The 21,668-nt window shown below is 39.2% G+C and overlaps 2 protein-coding genes across 2 annotated transcripts; one reads left to right on the forward strand and one right to left on the reverse strand.

The window, feature by feature from the left end:
- Window positions 1-497: 497 nt before the first annotated feature.
- On the forward strand, window positions 498-1,140 carry LOC149647448 (uncharacterized). The gene is made up of 2 exons (XM_089849356.1): window positions 498-546; window positions 778-1,140. The coding sequence occupies exons 1-2, from the start codon at window positions 541-543 to the stop codon at window positions 1,138-1,140; spliced, it is 369 nt and encodes a 122-aa protein (XP_089705482.1). The 5' UTR covers window positions 498-540.
- A 719-nt stretch (window positions 1,141-1,859) lies between these two features.
- LOC149647449 (uncharacterized) lies at window positions 1,860-3,861 on the reverse strand. The gene is made up of 6 exons (XM_089849357.1): window positions 3,807-3,861; window positions 3,620-3,692; window positions 2,936-3,253; window positions 2,489-2,825; window positions 2,199-2,376; window positions 1,860-1,945 (listed from the first exon to the last, which is right to left on the reverse strand). The coding sequence occupies exons 1-6, from the start codon at window positions 3,859-3,861 to the stop codon at window positions 1,860-1,862; spliced, it is 1,047 nt and encodes a 348-aa protein (XP_089705483.1).
- Between the last annotated feature and the right edge of the window lie 17,807 nt (window positions 3,862-21,668).

A 21,668-nucleotide genomic window follows, 5' to 3' on the forward strand; every position in this document is an offset into this window, starting at 1 on the left:
GGGCCAATAGGAACTTGAACCGAGTTCATTAAGGGTTCACCTTCATTGTTTACCCCCAGTAGATTCTTCATTGTTTCAAAATTTATATAGTTTTCAGTAGAGGCGTTTAAATAAAATCCTTTAACTTAAATAATGTTACTTTTTTGCCCGTTTTAGGGTCGAGAATGTCCATAGAATAGTTCTTGGGTCCAGTACTCCCCCATTCACAAATATAAGCGTCTTGCCCATAAGGTTCTAACTCATTTTTAAGTTGCCCCAAATAATCGGGGGGCGGGGGCGGAATAAAGTATTAATGGAATAAAGTATAACGGGTATAAGGTATAACAACGAACTGGAATAAAATAAAACTGGAATAGTGTATAACGTGGTATTTGAAAACTGGAATAAGGTATAACTGTCCAATACTGGAATAATGTATAACTGGACTAGCCTATAACCGCGAAATTCTATACCGGAAAAAGGTATAACCGGATTAATGTATAATGGACGTAATAACGCCAAGTTTGACAACTGGAATAGCGTATACCGGACTAATATATAATGGACGTAAGTATAACGCGAAGTGTCACAACTGGAATAACGTATACCTATCGTAGACTCTGTATAAAATTTTAATTGAAAAAGCATAATACCAAATTAAAAACAATGGTAAAGTATAAAAACAACTGCAGTTATGGGTTGAAAGTCCTGTAAGCTGCTGAGGCGAGGGTCCTGCAATATGGGCACTTCCTATTTTGCACATCATTATTCATGATCCTGTCTATACATCTTTTGCAGGCGCAAGTATGGCCACATGGAACAAACACAGTATTTCTTCTATTTACCATGCATACCGTGCACAAATTGCCTATTTCTGGGACCTGGATTCGACCAATGGCTGGGGCCGGATCTGGGTCAACTCCGGGTGCCAGGTCTAGAACTGGAACGATGGCCGGGGCTGAGTCGACATCAAGTACCGGCGCTGGACCGGGGGGTGGGGCAAGAACTGGACGAATAGGGTTGGCTGCAGCTGGATGGACTAGACCGATGTGTAGCCGGGGCTGGACCAACTGCTGCCGTCGCTGGCTGCGTATGTATAACACCTGGAATCGGCACAGTGGGACGGTCCAACTCTGCAACTACGTGACTTGCCACGCGTAGATATTCCCTGACGTTGTACCGATTTTGCTCCAATTTTTCGTTTCAGCTAACAATTCTTTTGTCATTGGACAAATGTTTTTTCCCGTGGCCTCGCAATCTGGGCTCCGTTGTTCAATCTTGCGTACTCCTTTTTGTAAATACTTTCAACATCTTTAAATCGATCTAAAGTGACCAATAAAAAAGTACACGAAAGTTCGTTTGGGCCATGGAATTAGGACGATTTCTAAATCCCAATTTAACAGCTTCCTTTATGGGCAAGGAAAATGGGTGATACCATGCAAAATTTCCATAGAAGCTGTCCAAGAGGTGACAATTAAGATATCAGATTTAAGAACAAATTTTTTTTATTTCCCAGCTGAACCTATTTTCTGACCTACCACCCCTTTGCAATTTAGAAATAGTCTTAAAATTATTTGATGGAATAGAGTAGCGGAATTTTGACTCACCCAAAAAGAAGAAAACATTTGGGTGAATAGCGCCTACTCTCCTGTTTAATTGGTTATCAAAACTCTCAACGTTATTATTCGTTCCTCGGTGTTGACCATGAACAGATATGACGTTGGGTCCAAAACCAATAAGCCATGTCGTCGTGAAGTATGCCATTAACGGGTTCAAACGAGCTATTTCCCTGTCTTCTTGTTCTGCCTGGTGTATCTCGTACCTTAGAGTGCGTTCGCCTTCCCAAATTCGGTTTGATGGCAGCAAAGCCACCGCCATCATCATTCGTACAATTTTTTTTTCGCAACGTCATTGGGTGTGTACAAGTCTCGCAATCCCAGACTAACAACGTTTTTTTCCAAATAGCCTAAATAACAATATCACACTCTTAAAAATCAATATGCAAAATTTTATCACCAAGGGATCACAAGCTTCTTTTAGAGCCTGGTTTTTTCTAAGGCGCTGCAGGTTGAGGGTAAAAAGCGTGCGGGTGCCAGAAAAATAAATATCGCCTAAAAAAGATACTCCACACGCCAAACGGCGCCTTTGAAAATCCGCTTGTACACATTTGATATATATATTGTGACATTGATATACCTGGGTAAAATGAAAAAAACAACCAGAAATTTCCATAGCCGGTGGGAATACGTTTCTGAATGCCGTCATCGTGGCTCGCTCAAAGTCGCATAAAACGAGTGTTGGTAAAAAATTGGGAAATTTCTGCCTTAACCTCCTTAAGATGGTTTCATACGATGTAATCGTTCGTCTAGTCATCAAAGCATACGCCATAGGAAAGGTCTGAAATAGTTTAAATTTTTTATACATTTAGAACACATTATAAAGCTCGGCCTATAAGCATTCTTACAAAAGAACGGTTCTCTGTAAGGATGTAAATGATTAAATGACGTACGGAATCAAACGCAACAACATGGATAGTGAACAACTTGTCGAACATTCTCGGGACGACTTTAAAAGTTCCATCAGCGTGTATTACAGTAATTCTTCTCAGTATATCGTTCGTAAATACCGGAGATAGAAACCAAAGCGTTCCTCCCGCATCACCACCGGGGTTTAAAAACGAATCGTAAAACAGTTCTCCACTCTTTGACATGGAATAAAATGGAGAGTTTTCCACCGCCCCGGCCAACTGATTGGGTGTTCTTATACCATTTGGCACTAATTTCCGTCTTCTTTTGTGCATTTCGCTTTCAACTGATGCAAAACCGACAGTATCTACATTTGGATATCTATAATTATACAAAATTATATATATGTATAATTATTCTTTACTTATTTTCAAAGTTGATCACAAACATCTTAAAGCGTAATGTGTTTAATAAATAAAACTATTACTAACCTCTCACTAACGCTGTCAAAAAGTGACCTCACGGCGGTTGGAGATTGCGTCGCTTCGTTTTTAAGATCAGATTTGAATCTATTGATTTGAATCGAGCCGTCGTCTTCTAAATGATTATGACCTTTTGTAACTTGGAAGTTACCATCACCTTGTATGGTCCTTGCCCCACACTGCGGACTATTTGAGCACACGAGATAAACTTTACCGTTTTTTTGATTGTTTTTGCGATATTGAAAATTATTGTGAATGTAAATTTGAGAGTTTTTCCTCAACCCTTCAATCACTTCCATAACTTTAGTGTAAAAGCAAGTGTAAGGACTAATGATTGTGGTTGATAAAAAAGCATTTAAAAGAATTAAAAAGTATGACTAGACAAACATATTTTTTCAATATTTCAGATGCTTGTTTTTTCAATTGAGAGCAGCCGCCGTATTCTGCAGGCATAGCCTTCCGCGCCCACTTGGATTCTCCTCGCTCATTGGTCCGGAGCGAAATTGGATTCTCTCTTCTGAGTGGCGGAAACGCTTTCATCACTATTTTGGATTCTGTGACGTGATAGACCGAAAAAACAGGCAGATGCTGGGTGGGAATTTTAAACAATTGTACATGGAAAGAGATGTCGTTCAACCTTAAAACCCGGTTAACCAGTTTGGGATTTCGGTTACATTTCATTGCTGAACGCACCGAAAGCAGACGACAGCATTTATTCTCTTTCCTACAATGGCCGCGATCGGTGGTGTATTGATGGCTGATGCTGCTTTAGAAGAAGAGGAACGTGTAATTTATCGAAGGATTAGAGGAGATGGATTTGTTTTGCCAGATGCTGAATTTTTGCGCCAGTATCGAATGACAAAAGTTAAAGTAGAGGCACATGTCAAAATTTTAACGCCGGAACTACTGAAAGAGCGCCCCCAAGGCTTATACATGCTTAATGTTCAAGACGAAGTCTTAGTTACCTTGCTTTTTTATGGCTCTGGCTCTTTCCAACACAGCCTTGCAATCAATTACGAACATGGAATGAGCCAACCATCAGTGAGTAGATCTATTGGTCGAGTGACTGATGCAATCAATGCCACGATGAGGCATTATATATGCTTTCCCACTGGAAATGCCGAAGTGGAAGCTATCAAGGTTGGTATTTATTTTGAGACGATAGATTGTGTAATAGAATTCTAAAATTTAATACGACTGTTGCAGGCGTCATTCAGAGCCAGGTGCGTTTTTCCTGATGTTCTTGGAGCTATTGACTGCACCCACATCCTAATTAAAAAACCAGCTGAGAAACCTAATGTCTATCTTGATAGGCATGGAAATTATTCCATTAATTTGCAATTGGTAAATGATATTCTATCTAACAATAGACAAACTGACAACTAACAGTCCTTTATCATGCTATAGATATGTGACAACGAAACCCGTATCACGGCTGTTGTGGCTCAATGGGGTGGTAGCACTCATGATGCTTTCATTTGGCGATTCTGTGGCGTGCTGGAGAGATTTAAGAATCATGAAATGCCTGAAGGATATCTTCTTGGAGACAGTGGCTATCCTCTTCAGCCATTTTTAATGACTCCCCTTCTTCAAGCTAGAACGCCGAATGAGCAACGGTACAACTAGGCCTGTGCGAGTACTCGAATGAAGGCGAGTACCCGATCGAGTCTCGAGTCAAGTACCTAATCCTATCCAAAAGCACGTTACATTTAATGAAACCCCTTTGACTCCCGTGGTGAATTTCCCTGCTCAGACGTGTCCCTAAAGGTGGATAAATAACAGCGTAGAACCTATAGCCTAGATTATAAAGATACTGATAAATGTGAAACATACAAAGTAATGATATATTGGGGTTCTCTTGATGATCATCGAAATAACGACATATTGTAACCGATAACCATGCACATGTGACACATGTACATAATATTGGGATGTAAAAAAGTGTAACTTTCTGATTTTGTGTAGGATTGACAAACCAGACAAGTCTGTGCTGAAAAGAGGCTGAGCCATAGAAAAACAAGGTCATTAGACCTTAGTCTTCAACAATCAGCACGTATAACAGTCGTTCGAGCTAGGACCTTATCACAGCACACAACTAGCACTCTTTGTCTTGTATCATGGCATAACACCTCCGCTTATGACAAGACTGCTGAAAAGAGGCTGAGCCATAGAAAAACAAGGTCATTAGACTTTCGTGTTCAACAATCAGCACGTATAACAGTCGGTCGAGTTAGGACCTTAGCACAGCCCACAACTTGCGCTCATCTAGAATGCGTCTTATCTAATTGGACACTACATTTCACTCATGCCTATTGGGTACCGCGGCTGCAGGGTCAACCAGACACCACAGCTATACAACTACGTCATTCGAAGACCACTGACGATGGGAACCAACTACTAGATTAACCATTGCATCCTTCAACCCATGACAAGATTTGAGTCGATCTCCATGAAAAAAGAATCTGCCCAGGCACAGTTTCCATGGTTTACAGTCTTGTCTGTCTGGTCCTGTAACATGCACAAATCTGTTTTATTCTCAATTTCGACCTACATAAGAAGTAATATCGCACGTACGTGAAACTCCCCTTGCTGTCTTTAAGTGCCCGTTGCGTTGCAGTTCACCCGCAACGTGTTACACCTTCATTCCACAATGGGTACATTTAACCGATGTAGTCTCACAGAACTATACGGGTCGACAAAGGTACTTAGGAAAGGATTGACGAGTTTGTACCGATTAGACTGCAGTGGAGGCAGCTCATCTTTAAAGTACACGCTTAGATAAGACATTATTAATAACTTGCTCCATGTATTGGAGAATAAGAGCCATCAATAAATTAACAGTTAGTGATGTGTAAACGGTGGTGAGCGTGTACAGAGTGCATGCAATATATTATCTGTCGCCGGGTTCTTACTGGTAAAGGTAATGCAGATAGTGTATGCGATAAAGTAAATAACAATCAGCATTAAATGCAATGAAAATATAGGACGCACGCCAACAAATATAAAGCAAGCTTTGCCAACAACCCAAAAATTTAAAGCAAATAAACAGTATATTACCGTGCACATTAAGTGTGAACAATGACCTTAAATAGCGCAAAGGACAGAAGCTTAATAAATTAAATATTAATAAACGTTAAATGCCACGCATGTTATGCACGACTTAAAATAAAATAAGAATACTTAATAAATTCATACCAAATAGAGCAAGTAATAAATGACGGTTTAATTAAATAATGAATTAGTCGCAAAAAGGGCAAACGCTGTGAAAAGCCAGGACAATAATTATGCAACCAATAATATTCAATAATGTATATTCTGAAGAAGCCAATCACTAGCATCTTAGCTGGATATATCGTACCAAGAAAACTGAAGCTATTTACAGTAAGGCAAGAAACTTAATTCACATGCCTAATTCAGCATGCAATAAATAAAGCAAATTAATTCAAAAAACACATTAAACGATTTATAGGCCAAAGTGCACGGGGAATTTAGAATGCAATAAATAAAGCTAATAAACACATTAAACAATTTATAGGCCAAAGTGAGCGGGGAATTTAGAATGCAAGAAATAAAGCAAATAAACACATTAAGCAATTTAAAGGCCAAAGTGCACGGGAACTTACCATGCAGTTAAAAAAGAAATTAAATAAAGGCAATAAATAACTTAAATGAAGCAAAGAAAGGCAGTGGGAAAACTATATACAGGAAAATAATAAGGTACGCATGTGTCATTAACATGCAAATTATTAAAAATAAAACTTGGGAAATAACTACGACTCGTTATTAGGGTTGGATGGATTTGGATGTCGGCTTAGCAATGTTCTTATATTTTCGGCTTCTATGAGCCTAGCCTCAGCATTCATCCTATCTGTTTCACGCCTAAAGGCTAAATTTTCATTTATACCTTCAAGTACATGAAGAATTTGGCGCTGGATCTCATTCGACGCTTCCATCGCAACCCTCTGACGTTTGGCCTCTTCGGTCAAATGTTCCGCTGCCAACCTCTGACCTTTGGCCGCCTCGGCGCACCCTTTGGCTGCAGCTGCCATCTCCTCCTTGTGCGTCAGAGGCCTTTTTCTGGCTCGCGATTGAGCTATAAGACACGTACAGTCAGTTTATAAACAAACCAATCATGAAGTCATAGGGTAATAGCGATCTGTCTTGTGACATGTAAGCAATACTAATTAACTGGGGTTTGTCTTTGTCGCGCCCATTTTATTAACAGGTCGTAGTGCACAATAACCATTACAACCAGTGTTTCAACAAAAGAAGCCATTGGCATTGGATATGTGTCACAAAAGAGAAGGAATATTTCCAATGTCTGTAACTGCTTTCATTGTGTTTGGGGATAATAACACCAATGAACAGAACAGGCTAAAATCAAACTTACAAGTTCCTGGTGCTTCACTGTTGGAGCAGCTTGCTTCTGCCTCTGGTGCAGGAACTACAGGAGCAGTAGAGGAATTTGGAGGGCCTCTACCGGAGCAGCTAGCCTCGGGATCACTAACGCTAGCATCTAGGAACATACATGCATACTATTAATAACCATTCATTAACGGAATAGAAAGATAATATTTCATCGTACCAAAGACGGACGAAAAGGATGATAAAGTTGTGGAGTCGTCTATAAATAAAATGGCTGCAAAATGGCATTTATCTCCACATCCAAATCCTCATTCCTAATTGAATAGGAATCCCGCCATTTTAATATGGTTAACAACAATACAAGCAAAACGTAAGTTTAGTTCCACAAACCTTTCAGCCAATGGGTCCGGAGTTGATGGTGCAATGCAAGAAGACCTGTGAAAACAATGTTTTAACTGTTTCGCTCTAGATAATATAAACAATGTTCTGAGAAAAAGCACGTACGGGTCATATTGAGGAGCTGACGATGGACCTGCATCAGACTGTGCAATCCAGTTACGACCAAAATCACAGGCTCGAGAGTTCCCTTGCATTGAAACTTTAGGAATCAATGCGGCAATCCTCGCCTCAATTGGTGTAAGCGGTTCTGATGCATTGGTACCACCACCAGTTTTACGTCTCTCCTGAGCAATGGTTGCCGCCTTCTTATGTACAACTCCTTTCAGGTTGGCCCACTTCTTCTTGATCTCCGCATCCGTGTGCTGCTGTTGTTTGACAGCATTGACGCGTTCAGCGATGCGACCCCACATCTATCTGCGTTGCTCAGGGGTACAGCCATACTCATTCAAGACGAGTGAAGGAACGGCCTCGAGCTGGGTCACCAAAGTTTCAATTTCGTCTTGGGAAAATGGCACCTTCTTCGAAGAACTTGACTTTTCTTGAAATTTCAGTGTAAATCATGAATAAAGGGTTAGAATACAACATACTCAAGTATACATTTCTAGCAGAAAATCTCAGTGGAAATGTAGTAAAGGTATATATTACTACCGCTTTGTTTTAGAGGACTAACACATGTTCCTGCAAACAATAGTATAGTTAACAGATTACAGGAAGAGAAGCGACCTAAGGGGCGAAACATTGTTGCAAGATAACAATAAAACGTATTGCAAACATAGAGCAAATCAGCAAACCCAAACAATTCATTAGCGATTAAAAACACATATTGAAAGCAGATAGTCCACTATAATATATGGTTATATTTCAAATGAATTGTACTACTACTTTTACCTGTTAAGGTTAAGACTGCAATACGTTCACAGGCCTGCCACAAATAATTGCTGAAGATATTCGCATTATGGTAAACGAGTCGCTTACTTGTAGAGCTCAGTAAAATGGGTTAAGAACATACATGGGGTGAATAGAAAACTTTAAGATCATTAGAAGTGCGTATTTAATTAAACATCACCAAATCGCTGATATTTCTGTTTTAGGCTTAGTAGGTGTTCATTTCGTTACGAGCGGCTAAATGTGAGCCCGTTTTTGTTATTATGAAGGTTTATCAACTGAATAAATTCCCCCTCCCCTTTTCCAAAATAATAGTAAATGTTGTGTGTTTTTACCTCAAAATGTTAGTGTTTGCCAATTAGCTTGTTTATTGTCACCTTTTTCTACAGTATTATTATTTTACGTCATATCTACCCTAAAAAGCGGCGCACGTTTAGCCACTGTATCTCTTTTCATATATCAAGCTCAATGATTTGAGACATTCTTGTCGCAATGAATTTAGTTTTCAATTTTTTTTCATTATTTATTTTTATTCTATACATTATTGTCACTTAAATGTATTATCATTCATTTAATTCAGTTAAAGGTTCAGGAAATTAAACATATACATAAGTATTAGTTGTTTCATAGAGTCTTACCCACCTTAAGGCAAACACATTTGACGAACACAAATAACCCTTTACTTACTTTCAAAAGACACGTGTACTAACTTCTTATTTCAAATAAATGTAGCAGACGAAATAGAACAGGCTTGTGCGGTTAGTAAGTTAGATGGCGCTATATACCTAAATTGCACCGAGCTTTAACGATAATTTACACTGTTCACACCCACGGTTCAGTGTCAACTAAAACAAAACTGAACTGAACCGCAATCTTTCCTAGATTGTAGGAACATCCAATCACGGCACAGAATCCAAAATAGTGAAGAAAGTGTTTCCGCCACTCAGAAGAGAGAATCCAATTTCGCTCCGGACCAATGAGCGAGGAGAATTGAAGTGGGCGCGGAAGGCTAAGCCTGCAGAATACGGCCGCAGATATTTTTCGCTTCTTCTACCGTCAATTTTAGGCACTTAATATGCGTTTTAAATTGACAAGTTTTGCACGGTATCGAGTTTTGTTTTGCTGCAATTATTTTATCACAAAGACGACACTTTTCGGGAATCTTCGCGACGGGTTTCGCGATTTTTTCACCATTTTTAAGAGTGTAAAAAAAAATAATAATAATAAATAAAAATATCACTAACACGGTTCTCTTCCGCGGAGAGCTATAAACTTGCGACTACTCCGTTCAAAGGCTAGAACACAATTAACGCACCATTGGTAGGCGTCTGCTAAACTAAAGAAGTGGATAATTAAAATATTTGAATTAATGTCTGGTCTCTGGTTACCCTTAAATCTGTCCTTCAAAGCTTTTACAATCAGCCATTGCATTGACTCACCATGGATTAACTAACGGATAGCGTTAGTTAATCCATGGACTCACTCATTAGTCTGCCTAAGTTAAGCAACTTTAGCCCTAGTCGAAACAAACATCTAAATTATAAATTAAAAAGGTATCTTAAGTAAAGAATTTCAACCGAGATACATAATAAAACGAAAATTAGACCTGCCAGTGAAGTTTTTAATAAATATAGTGTTATAGTTATTAAAAAATATCAAGTTAAAGTTTCAAGGCGGTGAAATGGCAATTTAGCATCGTCTACTGTTGAGTAGTGAGCATTTAGCGTTGTCTGCTGTAGAGTTATCTTTTGAGGTAATTAAATTTTAATTAAATTAACATACTTAACTTTGATGAAACCTGAAAAAGGCACACCTTGAATAGTAACTTATTAAATTCAAAGTATTCCGAGGAACACTGACTCCCCCTCCCATTTGGTTTTTAAACTGGTATTTGCCCAGTGCTACCGCCATATTGCCCACGCAGGGTGGCACCGTGGCCAGTTATTTTAATTAAAATACCTAGGCCACTGGTCCAGTTTTAAAAAATCCTTATTTCCCACACTGATCCATCTATCCTGTAAGCTTTGACAATCACCCATTGCATTATACTCACCATGGATTAACTAAGGGATTGCGTTAGTTAATCCATGGACTCACTAATCTGCCTAAGAAAGACAACTTAAGCCTTGGTCGAAACTATTATCTAAAATATAAATAAAAAAAGGTATCTTAAGTAAAGAATTTCAACCGAGACACACAATTGAACAAAAAATTAGACCCACCAATGAAGTTTTTAAAAATTTTATAGTTATAGTTATTGAAAAATATAGAGTTAAAGTTTCAAGGCGGTGAAATGGCAATTTAGCGTCGTCTACTGTAGAGCAATTAGCGTCGTCAGCTGTAGAGTAATATTTTCAGGTACTTGCATTTTTAATAAATTTTGATGAAACTTGAAAAAGGCACACCTTGAATAGTTACGTGTTAATTTAAAGGTATTCCGAAACGTAACTTCGCTTTAGGTTTTAAATGATTCGATGTGCTGGAGCACCAAAAACCCCATGTTATTCCTATGGGAAAATAAGCTAAATTCTGTGAATTTTCATTTAACATTACGGGAGGGTGTGGGTTCTTATCTAGAAGGGCCTACCGGCCCTCTAGAATACAATTGCAGAGTAATAACAGTAAAACCTGTGGGGGATTTTGTGCATATTTTGCTTTAAATAGATTTAGAGGTATTAAACTATATGATATTATTTGTAAATTTTCTAAAGATAAGAATTTAAATGATTGTATGATTATTGAGTTTATGCGAATGAAATTTTTAATACAGTTTTCATAATAAGTTGTGTGTTTTTTATTTATATATAATATTATTGAAAATTACATTTAATGAATATACATAGATGCGGGGCTCAAGAGGCGCGCTTCGCGGCTCGAGGAAATTAAAGTTAATGTATTCGCGCGCGGTTCGCGAGAATTAATCTTCCTTCTTGTTTAATATGCCAGCATGTCCATAAGCCAGAGTAGAAATTCCATCTCCCAAAATAAAACGCTTGTCGTCAAACGAATTTAGGAAAATCTTGTTTTGTTGAATAGTGGAAAGTGCACGACGTCTACTGACTATTCTTTTCATCGTTCCTGTGGTGATTCGCTTATTGAGGAGACAGTCCCGGTTTTTCTTGACCACACGTCGAGAAATACCCTTTGCAGTCTTTTTTCACCATTCAACGACAGGATTGAATACATTTTGGATTGCAGTCCACAGAATTCTTTGACTGGCACTCCATCCAGTTCATCTTTGAACTTACCCTATACTTTCTTGTTGGTAACGCTGTACAGTGGATGATTGGTCGGATATCCTGAGAAATCGTACTTGTCGCTTTGATGGGCGAAATCGGCGTAAAGGTCCTTGGTCTGGGTCTAATATGTAAGGCTGTCTGTAATGAGAGAAAAAAAATCTGATGAGAATACATTCCATTAGTAAGGTGAGGTTGGGTTTGGTTTTCTTACCGGTATCTGCGAACAAAAGACGAGCCTTGTCACCATACTGATGTCTTATAACCCCATACTGGAATTTATACATTAAAACCTTTGAAAAGTCTAATAATTAAATGGGGCGGTCCAAAGTTAAACTTTTCTTCATCATATGAATTCCAACCAAATCATTCTAGAATATCGTGCATTTCTCAAAAGCTGGTGAATTTGCTTTTTTCACCGCCTTCTCTGGAGTTTGTACGAGGTGAAATTCGATTCGTTTGCGGAGATTTTCCATGGTTTTACCTTAAGCGAGAGAGAGAGAAGCATTATTAATTAAATAAATAAATAAATAAATAATAATAATAATAAATATATTTTCTTACCGTATACAGCGTTATTCATTAATTAAAAGAAGTCACGTTCAAATTCATTCACATCTAGTTTCCGTTTTTCTGGGTTAAAGTTTATGTAATCCGAAAGCCACATTCCCTGTTGGAATAACGCGGTGCACTTTACTTGGAGTATTCCGACAACTCAGAATTTACAATTGATCGCTTAACGGGGGCTAATGGTAAGTCATTGTGACTGTGATGAAGTTCTGGTGGATAAACTAAGTCGATCTCGAGAATAATCCCCGTCCTATCGTTTTCGGGGTGTTGGAGGATTTCGTTAATAGTGACAGTGTTATTCCACAGAAACGTTTTCATCGGCATTGCGTCCTTTCATCACTCACTGTAACATATAAGTTGTTGCAATCTTAAAATAAATAAAAAACCAACCAACCCATTTAAATAAAAGCACCAACCCATTTAAATTATGAAAATATTACCTAGATTTGTGATGAATGAATCCGGTTTCTCCTTGTTATACGTTTCATGAATGTAATTGTTATTAGCGGTGGCTAATAACCGAAACACCTCCACGAATTGCGCGTTCTATCGTGAGATGCATATCGGGGTCTAATAGTAAGTCTAACTCAACTTTCGTCGTGTTCAGCGCGCTTTCCCACGCAAAACCTGGACCGGATTATGCGTATGCACTATCCAATTTATAATAACTCATACATATGTCTCGAAATGATTCTAATACATCTGCGAGTTGTAGTATGTCGGCTGTTACATATAGATCGTGGTATTCGCCTAATATAAAAGCTATTAGTACTGGGATGAAAAAAAAACAATAAGGATTTATAAACACTCGCCCATATTTTTGATATTGAAAGTTTCCCAAACTTATCCAGCTAGTTCATAGTCCGACGCCCTAATATGAGTATTGGTAAGAACATTGAAGAATGCGTTCTTTCGTGGTAGTTTGCGTTCTAGAAACTTTTCGTCATTATCCATATCGATAAGGTCAGCATTTTAGTGTACGGGATTACAAGATTTTGAGATTCTGACAATCTTGAAATTTAGTCCAAGATTTTAAGATTTCGGGATTTTCATGGAGATTTTCAGATTTTGAAGGAAATTTATGGATTTGGAACAAGATTTACAGATTTTAAAGGAGATTTTCAGATTTTTTTAGGGTGAGATTTCGGGATTTTACGTTAAGCTTTCGGGATTTAAAGATTTTAAAGGAGATTTTCAGATTTTTTAGGGTGAGATTTCGGGATTTTACGTTTAGCTTTCGGGATTTCTAGATTTTAATGTGAGATTTCGGGATTTTAGGTGAAGATTTCGGGATTTTGGGTGAAGGTTTTGGGATTTTCAGATTTTAAGGCTGGGATTTTTGGATTTTTAGATTTTGACGTGGGATTTTGGGATTTTTATATTTTGACGTGAGAGTTTGAAATTTTTAGATTTTGACGTGGGATTTTGGGAGTTGAGTCAACCAAATGCAAAGGAGAAATGAAAACTGTGCCAAAAACCCGATGCGGAAAATTTCAAAAACAAAAACTCAAAAGAGACTACGGAAAGACTGAAACGAAATGATAACGCTAAAAACAAAAACAAGAAAAGAGAAAGCCCAGAAGTCGTGAAAAACAAAGGAAAATCCAAAAAATTAAAGCATCTCAATAAGGATGAGAAAGCAATCAATTTCAAGATTTTGAAAAAACCAAATAATAAACATCATCGTTTTGATCACAACAGAATGAGCTGTGATAAAAAGAACTGTGACGAAATGGACAACAAGACAGTTTCACCCAAACAGGAAACTACAGCTGCAACCGTAGATAAGAAAGTGAAATCAGTGGTTTATAGTATCTCAACTTATAACCCAGAAACTGAAATTAAGTCCAACAAAAGAAGGCGAGTCATGCCAAGGCACTTACGCGAAGTTTAAATTCGCACATTGTACGCCTAAACCAAATACCTCAACCCAAATATTAGTCAATCAGTAACAATATAATTGAAAATGTAATGCAAAGGAAGTACACATTAAAAATAACCTAGTTTCAGTATTAATATTCCTTAAAGTGAAATGGAAACCATTCAAATATTTTTCTCAAATTTATTATTTTACTCCCAACGTAAATGTTCCTTAATGCACAGTGGCCAAATACCAAATATGTTTGTGATATTCGCGATAACAAATTTAGTTATTGTACCTGATCTGTCAATAAATTGTTATGTTTCAAAAATTAAAATTTAAGACCACATGGTAGGTTTAATTTTTAAATAGTGAACATTTTGTCCATATAGTTTAATAATCTCTTTTTCAGTAAAATTATCAGGAGTATGAATCATTAAGTGAAATTTACAAGTCTTTAGCAAAGTTTTGCTTCACATACAGCGCCGCATCTCTATACCCTTTTCCCGAATGATGATGCCCATGTACGTCTTCCTAAGGTAATAAGGCTTTTCTTGCATAAGCGAAACTGATACTTGTAATTTTTCCATTTGCGTTGAATTTATACTGTGAAAAAAGGCTTTCTACAGCGCTGCCATTCAGCCTAATTGGCATGAGATAATATCCTGGATATTCCTTTGTGTAGTAGTTTACAAGACCTTTGAATCCAAACACTATCACTCTCAAAAGACACCATGTCTTAAATTAATTAACGGCAACAAATTTAGTTATTGAAACAATCAGATTCAGATATTTCAAGTTTTTCAACATACTTGCCACGACAGAAATTCCTTACCAGGGTACATGCAATGGAACTTTGCATCTCTGCCTAGAAATGAGTGACATTTTACTTTAATTGAAGCGTAAAAATAATTAGATGTTTACTCACTCTGAGATCTACTAGCCACATCTTGAAATACTCCAAGCCATCATCAATGTTTTTCATGATAGGGTCACTTGAGGAATATACTTTTGATTTCGACAACATGCCATTTTCGAACAAGTTGCAAGCCTTTAAGTAATTGTGCGTTTCCATAGTTTCTAAGGCATCGCCTGGTAGTTCCTCATGGTCAGGATTTGCATGTTCATTTAATTCAGCTAACACATCATCTTGCTGTTTTAAGTACAAATGTCTTATTATTACATATTTAAACTTCATTACAGTTTTAAAACTCTAACTGCATGATTTTTGCCGGTTTAACATTCAATTTCGTCCATGCGTCTCTAGTAATATACGATTCAAGCAACTTGGGAATATAACGGGGAATGTCTTCTCTTCATTTTGATAATAGATTTCCAACCAAATGTTACACTATTGTTTTTGAAACACCGACTACCATTTTCCTTAGACGCAAAAAGGGCGTTAATCAAATTTTTAAGCTGGAAATAAAATGGAAATTTCAGACAATTCATGTAGCATATTCGGTGTAACATGTTGAAAAACAAAACTCACCTCATGTGACGGACACATCATCCAAAAGATATTGTAATTCAGGCAAAATGGGTTCTTGAACCAAGGCTTTATTTCAACATCTATATTCTCAGACACGGGGTTTATTTTGACGCCATATGCTCCAGAATAATTTTGTGTTAGTTTCATGAGGCTTAAGTTGGAGCTTGCACCGTCGCACAATATGACAGAAACTTTAAATCCAACATTGTGAAACGCCCTCAGAACATAAAAGAGGCAGGCTGAAATAAATTGGCTATTGGTAGAACCTTCAGACGCAAAATACGGGCCGATGATATCAAAATCTGATGTTAGATCACGCCACTAGAACTGCAACATGTAGCCAGCCTTGGGAATTGTTTCCTCACTACTCGTTCGCTCGAAAATAGCATCTAACGTCCCCAGTTGATGAGGTGACATGGCTAAACCAATTAATTTGTGGCTTTTGCTGTTCCAGGTGACTTTCGGTGCTACATTGACTTCATCAAAAATCAGTACACCGTCTGCTAACGGTTTTTTCAATCCCTTCGCCACTTGCTCTTTCACATAATCGTCATACACTTTTTTTGACGCTTTAACCTTTCTAAATTCACTCCCGGTTCTTCATAGTTGTGCTCCATTTTTGACTGTACACTTCTCCAGCTCGGAAGAATCAAAATCTTAAAGTTTTGTAGTGCTAAATATGCAGCCTTGCTTCTACACGCAATTACTTGTGCCATTCTGAAGTTATTGCGCTCGAACGATTTGCTTTCCTTCCGGGTGCTAGTAAAACGCTTTATGTAATAAAACTTTTTAATTTCAAAATATTAGCAATAGGACTTAAAATTACAGTCTTGGTCCTTTTGAAAATTCAACTTATCCTTTTGTTCTTGCTGTCTGCTGTCATTAATCCATGCTTCCTTAAGAGAACTTATAATTTCAGCATCATTCTGATTTGCCGAAGGGAGTTCAGATAGCACCTTATCTACTTCATCCTTAAAGTCTTTATTTATAATTCCTTGTATTGAGATCATTTGCTCATTCTTTTTATCACTGAGATATAGCTGAAGTTTCGCACATTTATTCTTAAGTTTTTCATTAACTTTATATAATCGAGTTCTTCTAACTCTTAACTTCTGCTGTCGCACTCTAAGGGATCTTGGTGATAGATACTTCAACTTGTGAGTTGATGATGGTGAAGTTTTGTATTTTGTAGTTAATGTTCGTGAGTTTAAACGTATTTCTGAATTTTTTTCACGCCTGGTAATTAGCCCATTGGTATATCGGGAAACATATCTACATTTTGTGCACGGATTTTCGCAGTTTCTATTTCTGCTACAGAAGCGTATCTTTCTATAGGATTATGAACGATAACAACATTTACCGGTGTAAACGGAAGCTATTTGACGTTCAAAACCGCTTCTCCTGATAAACCGGGACAAAGCATGTAACATCTTTGAAAATTCCCTGGAAAACTGTGGACGAAATTTCTTCCATAAAACGACCTTCTTGAAATCGCTGTTGCTTTGAAACAAGGCTCTTAAAGATTAAGAAAGTAGACGCAAAACCATCTTCATCAATAACCACTTTAATCGGCTGCATCCTACATTCAGGCATAAAGTGATCTTTCCTAGTAACTTCCAAATAAACCTACAAATAGCGTAATAAATAAAATCGTTCTAACGCTATTCTCCAATTCTAAAAACATTCCATACCTTTGACGAACGATATTCAACTATTTCCAAACAGTTAATTAGATTTCTGTTCATATCTTCAGAAAACAACCACGATTTCACGGACTGAAATATACTCTTTCCTAGGGGTGTGCGAATACCACTTTTTGGGTATCGAACCGGTTATCGAATACCCAAAAATTTTCCTTATCAAATACCGAATCGAATAGTTTATTCCGAATCGAATACCGAATAGTTGGGCCTTGGTATTTTTTTCCCTTCCCGATTAATCGCGAATAGTTAAGCCTTGTAACCGCGAATATTAGGCCAACTATTCGCGGTTAATCAGGTAGTAACCATAATATTCGCCAATAGTCAATACAAAGCAAGGAGTTGAACATTTAGAAGCTCCTAAATTTCAAAATACCTTTCCTCATTGGTGGTCAAGTATTCCTTAAAATTTTCCTATGCACTTGCTGGTAGTTTTTGATGGGAGACAAAAAAAATTGGGATGATATTTTTTAAATAAGGTGGGTCGCTCTAGTGCCAAGGACCTAAATTTATGGTAGTCGAACTTTAACCGAATATTCAGTTCGGTATTCGATATTCGAATCGAATAGTGATAATGGGCTTATCGAATACCGAATCGAATTATTCGGTTCGGTATTCGATCGAGTTATTCGATTCAAACGGTTAACCGCACACCTCTACTCTTTCCATTGAGGGATCTAAAATACTCAGGTGCAAGCTATTTGGAAATTTACCACCTTTATTTACATAAAGTCAAGAAATAATTCACTTTCTTCGGCAGACCGAAATTGAAAATTCGTATTCACACAGTTAAGCAGTAGGCAAAGGCTTAATTACCGCTTCGTTTTCTTCCACTTTGGGCTTTTTAACCGTTAAACTAGAACCTTGAAGACTGTGGTCTAAACATCCGTGACTTCTCTTTCCTCTTTTTTTAATTATAAGACTGTCTGAACAAATGTATTTGCCGTATCTTTAATAGTATAGTCACACTGAGTTTGTACATGCCTCATCGTCGCGATTTTATTCTCGTGAGAGTGGCGCCAAAAAACATGACGTCGTTGACGTGGGAGAAAACTTTCGGTTTATTAAAACACGAACTAACGATTAAAGTACAACAGTCTACAAGTTCCACACCCTTATATAGTCAGCAGAAGAATATTGTTGGACGCGAAATTTAACATTATAAATATAGCTGCTTTCATACTTCCTCCCCCAAAGGGGGGTTATTATGAACTCCTGCTTGTATCTAAGTTTTCCATCTGATAACTTTAAAATTCTCTGGCTAGTTTTTTTCTGAGAATAAACTTCCATTTCAAGTGTAAGGCACTCTGATTCCGAGATGCGCTCATTTATCAAAAATGATGCAATTTCTGTATTTGTGAAATTTGAAGGTTGATCTAAAATTGTCGTTGTTCCACTTAGCGGTAATGTAGCAGTTGTAGTCCAAACTGTACTATTTTCAGAAGATTCTTCATTTTCTACCATTGGCTCAGCTATATTTAACGTTGTTCCAATATTCTTCACAGATAGCAGGCCTACGCCATAGATATGGTCACATGAAGCTGAATTTCGAACAACTTGAAAAATTTGAACCCTGTTAAAATAGGCACAACCTAAATTAACTATTAGGAAACCTCTAGAGGTGTGCGGTTAACCGTTTCAATCGAATAACTCGATCGAATACCGAACCTAATAATTCGATTCGGTATTCGATAAGCCCATTATCACTATTCGATTCGAATATCGAATACCGAACTGAATATTCGGTTAAAGTTCGACTACCATAAATTTAGGTCCTTGGCACTAGAGCGACCCACCTTATTTAAAAAATATCATCCCAATTTTTTTTGTATCCCATCAAAAACTACCAGCAAGTGCATAGGAAAATTTTAAGGAATACTTGACCACCAATGAGGAAAGGTATTTTGATATTTAGGAGCTTCTAAATGTTCTTCTCCTTGCTTTGTACTGACTATTGGCGAAAATTATGGTTACTACCCGATTAACCGCCTAATATTCGCGAATATAAGGGTTAAATATTCGCGGTTACAAGGCTTAACTATTCGCGATTAATCGGGAAGGAAAAAAAAATACCAAGGTTCAACTATTCGGTATTCGATTCGGAATAAACTATTCGATTCGGTATTTGATAAGGAAAATGTTTGGGTATTCGATAACCGGTTCGATACCCAAAAAGTGGTATTCGCACGCCCCTAGAAACTTACCTATTCCTTGGGCTTGCTGAGAATTTGAATAACACCTGCTTTCCAAAGTAATGTTCGCCTATCATGAATGGTTATGATTGTAATTTTAGTACTACAATTTTAGACTAAAACAATTCCCTACCTGCAGGTTAGTATTGTAGGGATCAGGATTATATCTGTGGGCCCATTCCCACCAATAAAATGCATAGAGCAGACATAATGATGGGACTTAACATCATTTTGAGTTCTTATATTCTCATGGTTTATTGCCGTAAGCCACCGCATACATTTGGAATAGTTTTACCTTCGTTTTGGAACTGGATAATATTTTAAGCCTTGACTACGGGACTCATTCGACGTGTTGTAGTTTTTACAACTTTTGTACACACAATATTTTCACATTTACACTTTAAAAATTTGACAGATGACGACCTTGCAAACCCAAAACCGCCAAAACTAAGCCTTTTTTCTATTTTGTCATTATAACTCCAAACCGCGGCACTAGATGGCGCTAGCTTCAGGGTTCTGGCAAGAGGTTTGGTTTCTATGGTAAAGTAGAACCCATTTCGCCTGCTACCGCATCGCCAGCACCCATTCCGAATGCCACCGCATCGCCAACACCCATTTCGCCTGCCACCGCATCGCCAACACCCATTTAGCCTGCCACCGCATCGCCAACACCCATTTCGCCTGCCACCGCATCGCCAACACCCATTTCGCCTGCCACCGCATCGCCAACATCCATTTCGCCTGCCACCGCATCGCCAACACCCATTTCTCCTGCCAACCCATCGCCAACATCTTCGCCTGCCACCGCATCGCCAACATCTTCGCCTGCCAACGCATCGCCAACATCTTCTTCGCCTGCCACAGCATCGACGACACCCATTACAACTGCCACCGGATCGCGAGCATCCATTTCGCCTTCCACCGGATAGCGAGCATCCATTTCGCCTGCCACCGCATCACCAACATCTTCTTCGCCTGCCAACGGACCGCCAGTACCCATTTTGCCTGCCACCGCATCGCCAACATCTTCTTCGCCTGCCACCGCATCGCCAACATCTTCTTCGCCTGCCACCGCATCACCAACATCTTCATCGCCTGCCACCGGATAGCCAGCATCCATTTCGCCTGCCACTGCATCAACAACATCTTCTTCGCCCTCCACCGGACCGCCAGTACCCATTTTGCCTGCCACCGCATCGCCACCACCCATTTTACCTGCCACCGGATCGTCAACATCTTCTTTGCCTGCCACCGGACCGCCAACACCTTTGCCTGCCACCGCATCGCCAACATCTTTTTCGCCTGCCATTGGATCGCCAGCACCCATTTCGCCTGCCACCTTCTCGCCAGCATCTTCTTCGCCTGCCACCTTCTCGCCAGCATCTTCTTCGCCTGCCACCGGATAGCCAGCACCCATTTCGCCAGCCACCGGATCGCCAGCAGCCATTTCGTCTGCTACAGGATCGCCAGCACACATTTCGCCTGCCATCGGATCGCCAGGACCCTCTACGCCTGCCACCGCATCGTCAGCATCCATTTCGCCTGCCACCGGATCGTCAGCATCCATTTCGCCTGCCACCGGATCGCCAGCACCCACATCGCCTGCCACTGGATCGCAAGCAACCACATCGCCTGCCACCGGATCGCAGCACCTACACCGCCTGCCACCGGATCGCAGCACCTACACCGCCTGCCACCGGATCGCCAGCACCCACATCGCCTGCCACCGGATCGCCAGCACCCACATCGCCTTCCACCGCATCGCCAGCACCCACATCGCCTTCCACCGCATCGCCAGCATACATTTCGCCTGCCATCGCATCGCCAGCACCCACATCGCCTGCCACCGGATCGCCAGCACCCATTTCGCCTGCCACCAGATCATCAGCACCCATTTCGCCTGCCACCGGATCATCAGCACCCATTTCGCCTGCCACCGGATCATCAGCACCCTCTTCGGCTGGCACCGGATCGCCAGCACCCATTTCGCCAGCCACCGGATCGCCAGCAGCCATTTCGTCTGCTACAGGATCGCCAGCACA

This window comes from Phalangium opilio, unplaced genomic scaffold (assembly GCF_054372755.1).
Source record: "Phalangium opilio isolate 3A_F unplaced genomic scaffold, DU_Popi_V2 ptg000088l_1, whole genome shotgun sequence".
NCBI classification, from domain to species: Eukaryota; Metazoa; Arthropoda; class Arachnida; order Opiliones; family Phalangiidae; genus Phalangium; species Phalangium opilio.